The sequence below is a fragment of the Oryzias latipes genome, chromosome 1 (assembly GCF_002234675.1).
Source record: "Oryzias latipes chromosome 1, ASM223467v1".
NCBI classification, from domain to species: Eukaryota; Metazoa; Chordata; class Actinopteri; order Beloniformes; family Adrianichthyidae; genus Oryzias; species Oryzias latipes.
Window position 1 is genome coordinate 18,984,907 of NC_019859.2, and position 14,884 is coordinate 18,999,790.

General features: G+C 41.6%; 1 protein-coding gene across 2 annotated transcripts in view; it reads right to left on the reverse strand.

The window, feature by feature from the left end:
• The window catches only part of lrba (LPS responsive beige-like anchor protein), a 170,940-nt gene continuing 156,056 nt past the window's right edge, over positions 1 to 14,884 (reverse strand). For both annotated transcript variants that reach the window (XM_023957676.1, XM_023957677.1), the window contains 7 exons: positions 13,100 to 13,159; positions 11,120 to 11,275; positions 8,446 to 8,613; positions 5,817 to 5,915; positions 4,814 to 5,010; positions 2,339 to 2,490; positions 1 to 1,009 (listed from right to left, as the gene is read on the reverse strand). In XM_023957676.1, coding sequence (XP_023813444.1) covers positions 919 to 1,009; positions 2,339 to 2,490; positions 4,814 to 5,010; positions 5,817 to 5,915; positions 8,446 to 8,613; positions 11,120 to 11,275; positions 13,100 to 13,159 — 923 coding nt within the window. In that variant the 3' untranslated portion in view covers positions 1 to 918. The remainder of the gene's footprint in view (positions 1,010 to 2,338; positions 2,491 to 4,813; positions 5,011 to 5,816; positions 5,916 to 8,445; positions 8,614 to 11,119; positions 11,276 to 13,099; positions 13,160 to 14,884) is intronic.

Consider the following 14,884-nt stretch of genomic DNA (forward strand, 5'->3'; position numbering starts at 1 on the left):
TTTCAAGTTATAAAATGTATATTTTTTAATTTTCAGAAAGTAAAGCACTCCAAAATAATTCCAAAAACAATTATAGTTGATAAAAGCGTTTCCCATACAAGTGGTGATTCAATCCACAGTGAAGCACAAACTTTCAAGACAGGAATGCTTCCCGACCATCAAAATATTTAGTATTTGGTGCTGGAACACATTTCAGTAAAACTCAATTCTGAAATCTGACAGCTGTAAGGAAGAACAAAAAACCCCACAAAGGCCTCCTATATAACTTTGGGTTTCCTAAGATCTTGTGAAAAAAAAAAAAGACTGACATTTTAACAGACTTGATCCTCCGTGTTTGAAGAGTTAACATACTGAGCCACGCAAGGAAACAGATGCGACATTAAATATGGAGGACCACAGTTACAGATATATAAATGTATTTCCCCTCTTCACGTGTTTATCAAGTTTTTATTTTTCTTCACGAACATTTCAGGTCTACCTACTGTGCCAAAACAAGGAAAAATGATGTTGAAGTGAATGATTAATATCTTTCCCCAACAAACACACCTACAGAAAAAAGATCACTCACCCAAAGAAGACAAAACAAATTTCAAAGGTTTGGATTATTAAAATTCACTAATTCCACACACATCCCTCATTTCTTATCTGGAGGAGATGAAAATAGACTTGCAGCTAAAAATAGATCTGTTTCGAACCCCCACCTAAAGATTTATATGAAATCTGATCTACAAAATATCGCAGTGTTGTTTAAAAATAGTTTAATTCTTGTACTACAACTGGACAGATCTTTGTTTCTTCTCATGTGGAGATACATTCAGGAGTTCAGGCTCTCGACAGAAGAGCGCCGTCGATAAGAGGTCACTCTCAAAAACGACTTCATCATCTTCATCCTCCATCACTCTGTGCCATGCTTGGGCCTCAGTACCGGGTCTGGTACTCGTGATGCCACCTGTTGAAGTCGTTGTAGAAGAGAACGATGCTTCCGGACGCCATGCCTGTTATGATGCACCTGCATGAGGAGGAGGAGGAGCATCTCTGATCAAATGATCCTTTATCTACACATTTTAAAAACTGTTAAGGAAATTTGGCATCACAAAAAAGTAATGTTCTTTTAATTATATTTGAAAGAAAAAAAAACAAATACAGTGAAGACTTTCAACGTTTAAAAGTGAATAACTGTATATGTTCTCTCTATAAACAGGATTTTGTTCCTTCTTTGAAAACATTTCTTGCAATTCTTCACGAGTTTAACGCAGCTCAGAATTTGCTTGCACTTCTTTTCAGATACAATTTTATATTTTGTACAATTGAACTTACTTGAAAATTTTATACATAAACGTTTTAGTTTTTCTAACTTCTCTTTGAACTTGAGGAATTAAGTTTGTGACCCAACATATGTTATTTAAGGAAACAAATCGGTGACTTTTTTACTTAATCCTGTTTTTTTATTTCAAGTCAATTAAATTGAAAAGTTATTTAAAAAAAAGAGATTAATTACAAAAAGTAAGAGAAAAGCACAATTAAGTGACAAGAAGATTAAATAAAGACAGAAAAATAAGACTTTATGTTTGTAGATATCTAAAAGATGACGCTGGAATTGGGGGATGTGTCAAGGAGGGTGAGCTGGGGGAGTACAGGGAGGTGGTGCAGGACTTTGTGGAGTGGAGTTGTCAGAATAATCTACACTTGAACATTTCAAAAACAAAGGAGAGAACAAAGGACTGAACCGCCTGATCAGGAAACTGGTAATGTGGTGGGTTTGAGTCTGCAGAGGCTGCTGGTGGAGCTGAAGAAAACCCTGGAGAACACCAGTAACCCCGTTCACCCGGTGTTGTCTGCCTACGCTCACTGCCGAGCTCCACAGAGAGACACTGGAGGTCCTCCAGCAACAAGACTGACAAGTATAACACTGCTGGGAAAGGGGGGGCACAAGGGGGGACATTGCACCCTGGATGTCTACCTGCTATATTATTCTCTTTTTGTTGTTTTTATTGGGTCAATTGTTGGATTTGAACACTTTTTAGCCATTTTCAATGTCTGTCTTAATCTGTGTTAATAGATTCCCTTGGGATCAATAAAGTATCCATCCATCCATCCATCCATCCATCCATCCATCCATCCATCTGAAGTCTTATTATTTCCCCGCTGATTTCACAATTAAGCCACTTTCTGTTCCCCAACATTGACAAAAGCGTAACATAAACCCAAAATACTGGGGGACCAGATTAACCTGGCAAAAAAAAAAAAAGAAGAAATCACAAGACCCACCATCTGTATTTTGTTCTTTTTAACAGGAGATCCTGCTGACCTTTATGGCGTTTCTGGATGTGAGTATTACCTTTGGTCGTGTGACATGGCCATGGAGCGAACGCCAGCATCACAGCCGGGGTAGCTGAAGAGCTGCTTCAGGTTGTAGACCTGCCAGACGCAAATGACGCCTCCATCTCCTCCTGTTAGCAAATACTGGCCATCCCGACTGAGAAGCATGGCCTGCAGGAGACGAGAGCATAGTTAGACGTCCATTTATGAATTCAAATTTCAGAAAAACTTCTAGAAGAAAAATCCGGATTTTTTCACTCCCTTGCACTTCCAGTCCCGATGATGGGGCTTATTTATGTCTTTCATTAAAGCGAAGGCCTCACTTCAAAGTTGCGCGATCAGACAAAATATCCCTCAATCTGTACAGGCCCGGCTCCTCAACAAAGACGGCTCCCCACCGTGAAGCTCTGAGATTTACTCGTCTCATCTGCTTTTCCTTCAAACTGCAGGAGCTGAACGGCCCCCTCAGGAATCAGATATTCACAAATCAAGTCACGACTTGGAGTCTATTAGGGGCACAGCGCAAACTGCAAGCTGAGACCAAAACAGTCGGGAGCATCAATCAACGAGCGGGCCGAGCCGATGAAATGACGAGGCAAAATGGAGGCTCTAAAGGCAGCAAATTACGCTAAAAGCCTTTGTCGTTTGGGCTTTTATGACGGCTCCGTCTTCCCTTCTGCGGCGATGCAGAAGAGGATTCAGAATTCAGAGGCATGTGGGTTGAATCAGGCTGGTGTTAAAGTTCAAGCAGGGATAAGTCCTTTGCAGGGACACAATTTATGACAGAAAACCGTTTTAAAGCTCACAGATGAGGCCTGCAGGCGCTACAGGAGACGTGGAGGATCAGGATCCTCTCATCTGGGAGGATCTTCTGCACATCTTTCAGAAACAAGGTTTAGACAATCTGGAATAGGAATTTTTAAGTTGATTCATCAATGGTTTTTGACATCCCTGTGTGTCGGGTTGAGAAGGTTTCTAGCAGCAGTATCAACATGTACTCATTGTGGATTGGGATGTTTGGAGCTTTTCCTTTCTGGGACACAAACTTTCACCTCAAGTTCAAAGGAGAAAAGTGGGATTTTAAATCAAAAAAGGAAAACAGTTTCTTACAGCATCAAAAGAAATCTACATTTCTATCTGAACCAGAGTTCTCATCCAGCTTTCAAAAGTTGAAAGATGAGCAGAGTATTGTAGCAGTGTTTAATGTGCTGCGAGCGCTCCAACAGAGTCCGTGACCTGACTGCATCGCAGCAGGAGGCCGGAGCGCTGGCAGACCTGTCAGCCCGGCCAGGTAGGAGGCTGCAGACAGACATTATAAATCAATGTTCAGCCGCTGGGCGGTCGGACGAGAAGGCCGGGCCGCTCTGTAGGGGCTAAGATGGCGGCCTGGGCTCAGATGACTGCAAAAATGAGTCCAGCAGAAACACATGCGCTCCTAAGGCCCATATTTTCTACTTCTTTCAGGGAACGGAGGGTGGATTTGGGGGCTGGAGAAGGTAAAAGGTTTAATTTATGGTGCTGTTAATACCCCTGTTACACTGCCACAGGCGGGCGGTGGAATAAAACAGCTGCACTGTGAGACTTGAAAGACTGTAATCCATTCAACATGGCCTCCGTTAGTCCGCCATGCCCGCTTCCAGCACCTCATCTAACCTCTGACTCTGGACCCCTATAAAGTCACACTGCATATATTTTTACTCCGTTTCTGCAGGCCAGGACAAACACTTATTGATCTTTGAGTCGAACTGTGCCAACAATCTATCAAGATGGATTCAGGAAGAAGACCACGAGGGCGGAGCCAGTTGAGAGTCTGACGCTGAGCCGATGATTCCAGCTTTCCAAGCTCTATAATCGAAGGAAACTCAGAGGAAGCTGCCGAGCGAATCTTAAAACCACAGCTGGTGTAGTTTAAAAACATAACTCCAAACTGAACACCCACTGCTTTTCCAGAGCTGCTACCCCCCCCTGAGTGTTTCTGTGTATTTGTTGGGTCAGACTGGGCGGGTTAGGAGCCGGGAGAAAGAGGTTTTTAATAGTAAACAGGCAAGTGGCGGTCTGTCAGAGCCGGATTACTTTCCCAAGCTCAGGCGGAAACAGAGGGCCTGAAAGCAAAGGCGGTAGCGGCTATCTTATGTCGCTTTGGCCACCAGGGAGGAAATCTGGGCAGCGGAGGAATGGGCCGTCCTGCGCTGGAGGGTAGTTAATGATGCCGGCGTCCAGGGCTGACCACTCCTGTGGAATGTTCTCCACCGTCGCCGCAATCCGACCTGACAACAGCGCCCCGGATCAAAAGACACATTTCCTCTGGTGGATGCGGGTGAAAAAAAAAAAGATGTAGAGGCCTCGGTTTTTCCCGAGGCGCGCTGACCTTCACCTCGCTCACAAACAAGCCTTTAATCAGCGCAAGGGCTCTCTGCACAGATGTGGTGCAGACATACATGTGCGAGCGCGCTCTCCCGTATACATCTTGGTGCAGGATCGGACGTTTCCTCACCTTGATGCTGTCCTCCACCTCCATGTGGGCCAGCAGTTTGCCGTTGACGCTGAACAAACAGAACTGCCCCTTCTCGTAGTAAACCACGCAGTGACCCTCGCTGGAGGACTGGATGAGTCGGGGCTGCAGGCAGTTGTCCGGCCCTTCCAGGGTCCGCAGCAGGTCCCCATTCATGGAATGGATCAGACAAGGACCCTCTAAAACACAGACGAGTTCATTTCGTTCACATTCATCTGTTGGTTTGGGAGCAGTGTTGTGTCGTTCTGATTTATTAACAGGGTCATTTTAGAATCAACAGATATTTCAAACATAAATTGCCATGTTTTATTTATTAACCTCAGTAATGCTTATTGGTCCAAACAGACATTAAACTACTTCTGCTCCAAAATACCTTCATTTAACTTCTGCATGAAAGCAAAAACATTAGGAAATTTTATTTTTATCTAGCTGGAAATACATTTAGGTATCAAGGGGTTAAAATAGTAAAAGGAACGGCCAAAGAAGTTCAAAGATGACTACTCTAAAGATTAATTTGGATTTAAAGGTATTGATTTTTTTTTAACAAAACCCTTCTTGTTAAAAAAAGAAGTTAATTAACCACTGACATTTTGAAAACCTGAGAGCAGGAAGCAGAAAAAATTTGCAAACATGTATCAACACTCTAAAGCACATATGAATTTTCTCAAATTTAGATTTAAAGTTAACTTTAAGTCAAGCAAAATCAATTTCGTGGTCCAAAGAGAAATTACAGGAATTATTCTGTTACCCTTAGTTTGTAAATTATTGCACAATAGAATTAAACATTTGTTTCATGCAACTTATCAATATTCGTGAGAGCAGCTTTAGTCAGATGCTGCCACGCCTTAAACTAAAGACTTAGTTATGTGCAAAAAAAGATTTTATTTTGACCAATAATATATTCAAGAAATGATGATTTGATTTTTAATAAAAGCCTCTTTCGGGTGTTTGCGTTAGGTTTGACTGCATTGGAAAGGCGTCTTACCTTTGCAGCCACTGATGACCAGACCCAACTCTGCACAGACGCTGGCACAGGTCACCTCACAGTCGTGGCCCGTCAGGATGGCCCTTGGCGTGGTAAATGCTGCGAGAAAACGTACACAAGCTCAGCTCAAACTCCTTTAGCCACTGGAGGGAGCAAGAGCTACAGAGCTTCTCCACAGATGATTGAATGAATGCAATTCTACTGAAAGGACCGCAATGGAAATGTTTTTTACAAAAAGTTGCTGTGATTGAAACTTAGTTCTTAGTAAACTCTTGTCTAAACTTGAAGTGAACTTTTTCAGAAGTTGTCGCCATAAGCTCCTTTCCCTGTCAACGATGACGGCCTCACTGGATCCAGATGTTTGTGCGTTGGAGAGCCAGACGAGCAGAAAGCTGGAGGGAATGGGATTAAACTTTCTGTCCAAGTCCTGAAATGAGTGTGATTTTCTTTGGGTTGGAGCTGTCAGGGTGAGCCGCAAACATAAAAACTGCTGTTATTTCTCCTTCTTGTCTACTCGGCCTGTGCGAGAGCCAACACACACATAAGCATGCTCATGCACAAAGATGCGGCTTGTTTGCAGCATCATTACTGCGAAACATTTAACAGCAGACGTGTTAGTTTGCCTTGGACGACTGCAGAGGGGTAGTTATCATGACTGCAGCAGCCAATTTAAAGTGGGTTTGTTGTCAAATTCCTCGCAGTGAAACCATATTTTTTGAGATTTACTGTACTAGCTTAAAACGTTTTGATCATTACTGTCTCTAATTAAATAATGCAACATGAAATCGGATCCAGGTTGACTAATAAAGACTACAGTAAACTCTAATTAGATTTAGCAACCCAGTTCACCGAACTCTTTTTAAAAATGAAGATCGTAAAGACGGCTACTCGTCAATGGAATGAAATCCACATTTGCAAGAAAAATGTACTTTTTACATCATTAACTTTCCAGAGAACATTTGCCACTACATGATGTCATTTATTGATGATATTTCTGTTTATTAATATATAAATCAAGGCGTTCAAATATGGCTGCCTGTTTTAGCTACTTTCTTGGTTTAATTTCTAACTACACACGCGATGTTAGACTAGAGACAGTTAAGGTAACTCAAGTTCACAAACAGTATAAACTCAGTTTTACCTCTGAATTTGAGCACAGCTAATAACTAGAGGTTTTGAAACAGCCTCATAATCAGGACTTTGCTTTATTGTGCTGAGAAGCGAATTTCCCCTCCCGAATACAGTAAATAAAAACCCATTTTGATTCAAAAGAGTCCCTTAACGTGTGTGAAATGTGAAATGGTGCAGTGTCTCCATAGGTGCTGGTCTGCACAATAGTTTCTTTTGCATTTATGTGTGTGTGTGTCCACAAACCGTCTAGTTCAGGAGGATCGACTCAGAGGCCGAACGATCACGAAATTAAGTCCACAGTCGGCTTAAGAACAGGACCTCAGAGGAGGAGTTTTAACCCCAAATGGTTCCAGGTGTTGATAGAAAATCTACTGACACTAACTTTGACTATTTTGTTTGTTACAAATTCCACCACAGTGGCAGAATTCAAGCCACATAAAAAGCATGCATGATTTGCCAGCAGATGGCAGCAGTGCCTGTAAAATCCATCAGTGTGACATTCACGCAAATATCAGATCCAACTTTGTGTGAAGCCCATGAAGAGGGTGGAAATGCGAGGAGACGAGAAAGTGCAAGAAGATCACGTGAGTACTCTGACTGAACTGTGTGTGTTTGGTGTTGGAGTTTAAAAGTGGGTTTATGGTTTCAGGTTTGCTGAAGTGCTTTGGGTCTGACGTTGCATCACCTTCATCAGAACAACAGCTGTAATGTCTCACCAACACATGTTTAGAAAAACAACTGGATGATAGGATTTAGATTAGAATATTTCTGTAAAAAGCAATTAGTTTTACTTACTGTCACTTCAGTGAATGATTATTATTTTAAATAAATCCAAATGATCAGAAACAAGTCTATTCAAACAAATGCTGTAAGTTTGAGTTCAGTTTATTCATCTACTCTTTTCGGTTGTAAACCAAGGTGGCTTATTAACCAAATTGCAGTGTGTCATAAATTTGATTCCTTTTGTAATGGATCACTTAATGACACGTACGCCAATCTAAGACGTCCAAATTAGCACCAAGGAGGCCGAGCTCTGACTAATGTGTGTTCAAAGCTTTGATCGTGGCTAATGCCATATATTATGATAAGGAAAGGGAGAGGCCCACGACATTTTTCACTTTTATCGACCAGCGTGACCTTGTGGCCCCTTGGATGGTGGTGAGCTTTCATGTGGCGGCCGTCGACCCCCAGCATCACATTTAGCGTCTCTAAGTGGCCCTCACTTTCACTCGCCCCGATTCTCATGCGCAGCCTGATGCAGAACCGCGTGATATCTGGCACTAGCACACACACACACGTATAGAGTATTGGGAGCTGCTCATGGTGTAACGGCACTGAGAAATCCAATCGGTATGCAGGAGGCCCGGTCTGGTCAAACGAAACTAGGTTACTTTACAGAGAGAGGCCGTAAATCACACAGTCACGACTGTCAGGACAAGAGAAGTGCGCGTGTGCTCGGAGAATCCTCCTCCGGCCGTGCACACGCGTGTGCACTCACTGCCTGGCGTTTCTCCGATGCTGCAGAGCTTTCCGTTCCAGTACCACAGCAGCAAGGTGGCATCTCTGGAGCCTGACAGGATGTAGCAGTCTCCACCAATGTATGACTCGGAGCGGGCAAGGCAGGTCACCACGTCCCGATGGCCAAACACAATCTGAGTTAGTTTTCCTGCAACGAAAAATACAAAAGAAGAGATTTTACACAGCAGCTCTACAAATAGTGCCTGATCTGAAAGGGAAGAGGCTATTTTATTTTTATCCTTTTTGTCGATCACCTCCGTTTGGCAAATTGATCTCCACAAGTCCTCCTGTGAGTTCTCAAAAAGGAATAATGACGCTTGAGGCGTGTGTGTTCGTGCACAGGGTGCTCCTTATGTATATGTAAAGAGGCTAATTGCTGTCAGATTTTAGAAGCGCAGCTCCTCTTGTGTAGCTGTCCAATACTCATTACTCTCCTCAAAGTGTGACCTCGGCAGTCAAATGCCGGATAGTCTGCAGCACACGACATTTTCTCTCTGGCTGTCAGAATCCCCGTCCGCTGGATAATGAAGTTAAAACGATGAAGACGCTGGACTCCACTCCTCCGAGAACAAAGACATCAAAGATGTGAAATGTTTGACGTTTTTATAAACAGTGAAAATAAGTAATGGTGGCTGCTAAGATAATGGCTACCATGCAGCTCATATTAAACGCTCACACACGTGCACCAACACAGATCACACCTGCCCTTGTGTGTATGTGCCATAAGACGCGTCTGGATTTTCGCAGACGTGTACCAATCAAGTTGTGTAATTGATAAAAAAAAAAAAAAAAAAAATCACTCCGTTCTTTAACCTGGGGGGAATTAGGGGATCCGGGAGGCAGCTGTTGAGCGTGCGTGATTAAACCATGTTCGTGTTCCAGTTGCACACTCTGGTGGCAGCAGCACAATAGAGCCATCTCTATGCTCCTGTTCTTCCCTTCCTCCCTCCTCCAGAGAAAACAGAGAGGGCCTGGCCTGCAGAAATTGAATTGGAGTCTGTTGAATAGATGCATGTAGTATTTCAAATGGGAATTGGGAGGCTGGGGGGGGCCGTGCCGAGAAAATGAAGCTTCAGACAGTTTCATTTAGGACCCCTGACCTGATGGCATTTTTGTTCGTGAGTGTGTGTTTATGTGTACACTTGAATGGATGTGTGTGCAACAGAAAACCAGAGGTGCTCTACTAAAAAAAAGGACAGGTAGATCTTTTTCTTTTTTGTAGAGTTGGGAGAGAATTCCTGCAGGGATTTGAGAACCAGAAGGACCAAGAAAACCATAAAAATGAATTTTGTCGGGATCAAACACATGAATCCTGCATGTAACAGTTAAAAATTGTCACCGGAGTGTCGAGCTGTTAAAAATAATTTTTGAGCAGCAGCTGATTACTGAAGAGGAGGTTACAAAAGACTTGACTTCTGCTTCCACATTGGAATACAGGTCTTAGCTATAACACTGCATTGGTGCATTAATCACATAAAGCACAAAGTCACACATTGTCTTTAGTTAAAACCATTCTAAATGCATCAATAATAAATAGCCCAAGTTGTTTTAAAAATATTGAAGCTGAAACAAAATCCAAAACAATTTTAACAAATGTAACTCAAATGGTGTAAAATAGTAAAAGGGTTTAATAGTCAACATTTAACTCCTGCTGTAGTAAATTAGGATTCCAATTGCAATATAGGTATGTAAATTAAAAAAGAAAGAAAAGTCCCATCCGATCATCTAGTGAGCTATTTTATAAGTGGTCCCAATAGTCTTTCAATCAAGTCAAAATAAAAAACCTGTATCATTTTCTATGAAAGATTCTGCAGAGTTGCAGTAGTTTATTAGAAATTTGCATCACTGGTACAAAGCAACCCCACCGCCCCTTCCCCTCTCTGTTACGGAGCAGATATGTCCTCCGTCTTCACAAAACTGCCACAAGAACATGTTAAAAACACAGAAAACACAATTTTTATTGGAGTTTTTCTTTAAAAAGTTGTTAAAGTCACTTCACTGAGAAGATGCATCTTCAAAAACTAAATGGGTTTTTAGAAAGGGTAGATCCATCTTCTAATCTAGAGATGTGTTTTGGTAGAATTACTCCACAGGATATGAGGATGCCGTTTTAGGTAACTTGTTTCATTAAATGTTAATTACAAGGATGGAAAGACATCCGCTATTAAGAGAAAGACTTACATCGAAGTCAATAACTTAAGAAAACTTAACTTTTGTGTGAAAATAAAATGTTGTTCCAGTTAAAAGAAATGTGACTAAAATCCAAAAGGGACACATTAAGAATTTTATTCAGTAAAAAGGGTCCTGGCGCTGCTGGAGCCTATCCCAGTTACTGTTGGTCGAAGGCGGTACATCTTGAACAAGTTGCCAGTTTGTTGCAGGGTGGGGGTTGACCATATAAAAAAAATAGCTCAACCAATTTTTCTATAAATTAACCCAATGTTGTTAATTTAAAAAATTATATTGCCAACGGACAGCCTGACTTTTCTATTTTGTCTTTTTCTTGTCAGTTGTCCAAACACTAATTAATGGGATTTGTCACTTCATTGACAGGTCTTTTTATAAAACAGGTAGGTATTCATGCATTTATGCACAAAGGAGGTTTATGAGAAAAAAGGAGCACAGCAGAAATAAATATGGATTCAATACGGCACCTGAGTCGGTGGAGTAGACCCGGAAGCTCTTGTCCCAGAAGCCGCACAGGAGGATGAAACGGTTGTCTGCTGTGATAACGAAACACTGGGAGCTGATCTGAATGCTCTGATCCAGCAGGTCTGAGATCTGGCGTCGGTGTGCGCCCACGTTACTGGCTGCAACAGAGAGAGCAAAAAAATTATTTAAGATGCAAACTAAAGTATGAAAGCTGTAAATGGCAAGCTCCTTAAGCACTGTCAAGTCTCTCTTTTTTTTTTTTTTCCAAAGCTCACACCTCCATTACATCTTCAGCGTGAAGATGATTTGTGAGAGAATACATAAAACATCCAGGAGATTAAGTTTATAGAGGTTTCACATTTTCCGTGAGTGTGGGAGAGCCTGAGTTATGTCAGGGCGTGCAGAAAATATGTACAACACTCCAGTCAGAGGAGATCTAAGAGATTCATCATGCTTATTTGATTAAGTACAGTTGGTCAGTAAGATAATTTACTGACGTACCATTCTCTACCAGAGGGATTTTTTCTCTATTTTTCCTCTTAAGGAGACATGGTCATTGCATTTCTTATTCAGTGGGGGTCAAATAAACAGGGGAGCAGGTGAAACGTGGTTAGTCAAGTGTATCTGCTACAACTAGCACTTTGCACAATTTTTAACATTCTCCAGAGCCACAAATGGTTCGGCACTCATCCTCAATTTACTGTGTTTAGCTCAGACTCCTCTTGGAATGCAAACAGTGGAAATATATTACTGACAAGCAGAAAACTCCCAGTTGCCTCCTTCAAAGTGTGCACGCACTCCCTCACTGCGCAAACAAGCCAATATTTTAGAGAAAGCGTGACGAGGATTTCATGTAAGATGTGAGCCAATTATGAGCGATAATGGCATAAATGTCGAACGATGAGCCTTGGTAGAAAAAATAATGCAAAAACAAAGAAGCAAGAAACAAAGCATAAAAATCTCTGAAGTTAGATTTGTCGGAAAAATATTGTCCGTCTGTAAAACGGCTTCATAGGTGCAGAAAAAGTCGTCTGTCCCTAAAAAAGGTTTGTCCATGTGTGAAACATGACATGCACATTGGAGCGTGTGCATTGATCTACAATGACAAAACCCAAGACACAAGTACAACTCTTTTGCTTCTCAATGAATCAGCCAATAAGCAGCCTCATACTGTCACCCAATCGGTGCGCTGCTTGGACCAGCCGATCAGATGCATAATATGACAAAAACATGAAGAAGACATTACAAACTGGACGAAGATATCAACCTTTTCTGAAAGGAATAATCATCAACACTTATTTTTTAGTTGCCATGTCAGAATGAAAGCCTCTTGTTGGCTGCATGTAGGACTGGCACATGAGAAACCAGGGTTCAATTCCCAGGGGGAGCGATGAGCTGAATTCAGTGTGGGTCCTAGAGACTGTGAGAGGTTGCAGGAGGGAAGAGCCGTCGCTTCACCAGCGCATCGCATACATCATGGCGGCGCGGCGTTCTCCTCCCGCTCATCAACAAGTCGTGAAAGATGAGAGGCGCGCCCATATTGTCCTGACAGCCGTCCGCTGCGCATTCTCAATCACACATTATTACCACATTCATATTCATTTCCACTGACACACGTTGGTCAAATTAAAGCAAAGAAGATGCAGGGGAAAGGAGGGAGGGATGGAGGGAAAGGGGGATGGAGGGAGAGGGGGGGGGGGGGGGGGGGCTGATGATGAAATGCTGGCCTAGGCCACAGCTCATTGCATTCCAATTTGCATGTAAATGGTTTAGTGTGAGAGCAGGGCCTATATCATGACGAGTGAACTGGGGCAGAGGCTGAGGAACAACTCTAATCTACTGTCCAGGGACACCGAGCTGCCGCCCGCCATGAGTCACTAAGAAGCCGGCGTGACTCGTACACGAATCTGCACAAAATCTCATTTCATGCATACATAAGCTCACACTCAAGTGTTCTTTAACAGTCATAAACAGTGGCATACCTATCAGAGGGTCAATTTCCACAGGAAGTTGGTACTGCTGCTCTGCAGAGCTCTGATGACCTGACATGGAGGAAGACAGATTGGATTAATATTGGAATTGAAAGGCCCTGTAAAGTAGGCTCTGTGTTTGAGGTCATTATAACATAGTAAAAACTGGAAGCAGAAGGTCACGCTATGACCCACCGGACAGAGACTCCTTCCATATGCTCAACTCGATCCGTTTTTTCAGACTAAATGTGTCTTTTACTCCACGGAATTCGGTTAACAACTCCAGATGTTCTTATCGCGACTTGACAGAACAACCAATCCAAAGCTGCAGTGTTTTTTCATGCTTTTTTGTCTTTTAAGAAAAACTGCAATATGATATCCTTTTCACAAATTATTCTTTTAATATCTTTGATCACTTTTTCACGAAACTTCCTTTATGGTGCAAAAATGTAAAACGGAGCAAATAAAAACACCTGCATGTGAGTCATTCAGGAAGCTATGACTGCTGAATTGCAGTTAATCCAGTCTATCATGGATTACAGCGTTCCCTCACTATATAGCGATTTTTCTTCTTTGTTTTTCTTTGTAATAGTGCACCGTGTTCTGTGCCCTGACTGGCTGTAGATCCTGTCTATTAAGATCCTCCGTGCCTTGTCTCCTGTACAGAATGCAAGTTTGCCACTTTATATTAATCTTTGATTGCATCAGATTTTTGTTATCACAAAGGTTTCTTTGTTTCTATAAAAGTTTGAACTTTATTTGCCCACAAAGGTTTGAGCTTTGAGAGATTAAACATCAGAAAAGTGTGAAAATGTTCGTGTCTCTCTGATGAAAGTGTAGAAAGTGTGTAGTGAGGAATTTTATAGCCTTGAAACATCTGCAATCTTACTTAGCAGATTTAAGCCATCGTGGGCTATTTATTACCTGCGATAAATGAGGAAACACTGTATTCTCTATTGCTACACTTAAATAATACCATTATAATTTCTCACTTAGATAAAAAGCTAATATATATATATATATTTTAAAGTAAATAAACTTAAGAGCTAGTTTTCTTTGTTTTCAACCAACTCTGATTGATGCCGTCGTTGCCAGAAAAGAAGTCTGACCTTTCTGAAAATCTGAAAAATAGACAAAGTATCTTAACAGTTCATTAATAAACATGGGGTTGCTCTAAAGAAAAGGGACTTGTCCATTGGAAGATCAGATCTGCCTTTACGTGCAATTCAAAATCTAATGTAAAACAAAATCACAAGGCATCAAATCTAGCAAGAGAGGTAAAGTACGTTTTTACTTTTCGGGCTTTACGTGTTTTTTTTTTATGCTGTAGAGTTGGACATTTGGAAATTGGTGTGAATGGAGACCTACTATATGTGTCATTTATGTCAATTAGCAAATATTGGATTCATTAGACTGACTTAAATTTTTTTTTTTTTTAAAGTGGATCAAAAAGGGAAAAAGATACCCGCACATCTTTCAGTCTGCATTACAAGGATTGAATTTGCACACTGATTTACCAAATTAACCCACAGCAATTAACTGCATGTTTATTGTTCGTCACATCAGCTCACGAGCCTAATTGACTCAAGACGTCTGGTCTATTGAACTCATAGGTTTATGTTTTTACTGAAGGCCAATCAGTCTTCATCATCTTACTCCAGGAGAAAACCTAAATGAAGGCTTCTCCTGGGGTAGGATGGACACATGGTAAATAAGGCTTTTGAAGTGACCGGTTGGAGGATGGAGGTAGACATGAGACCTAATCCTGGATGCTACATATGTCACATTTGATATTGC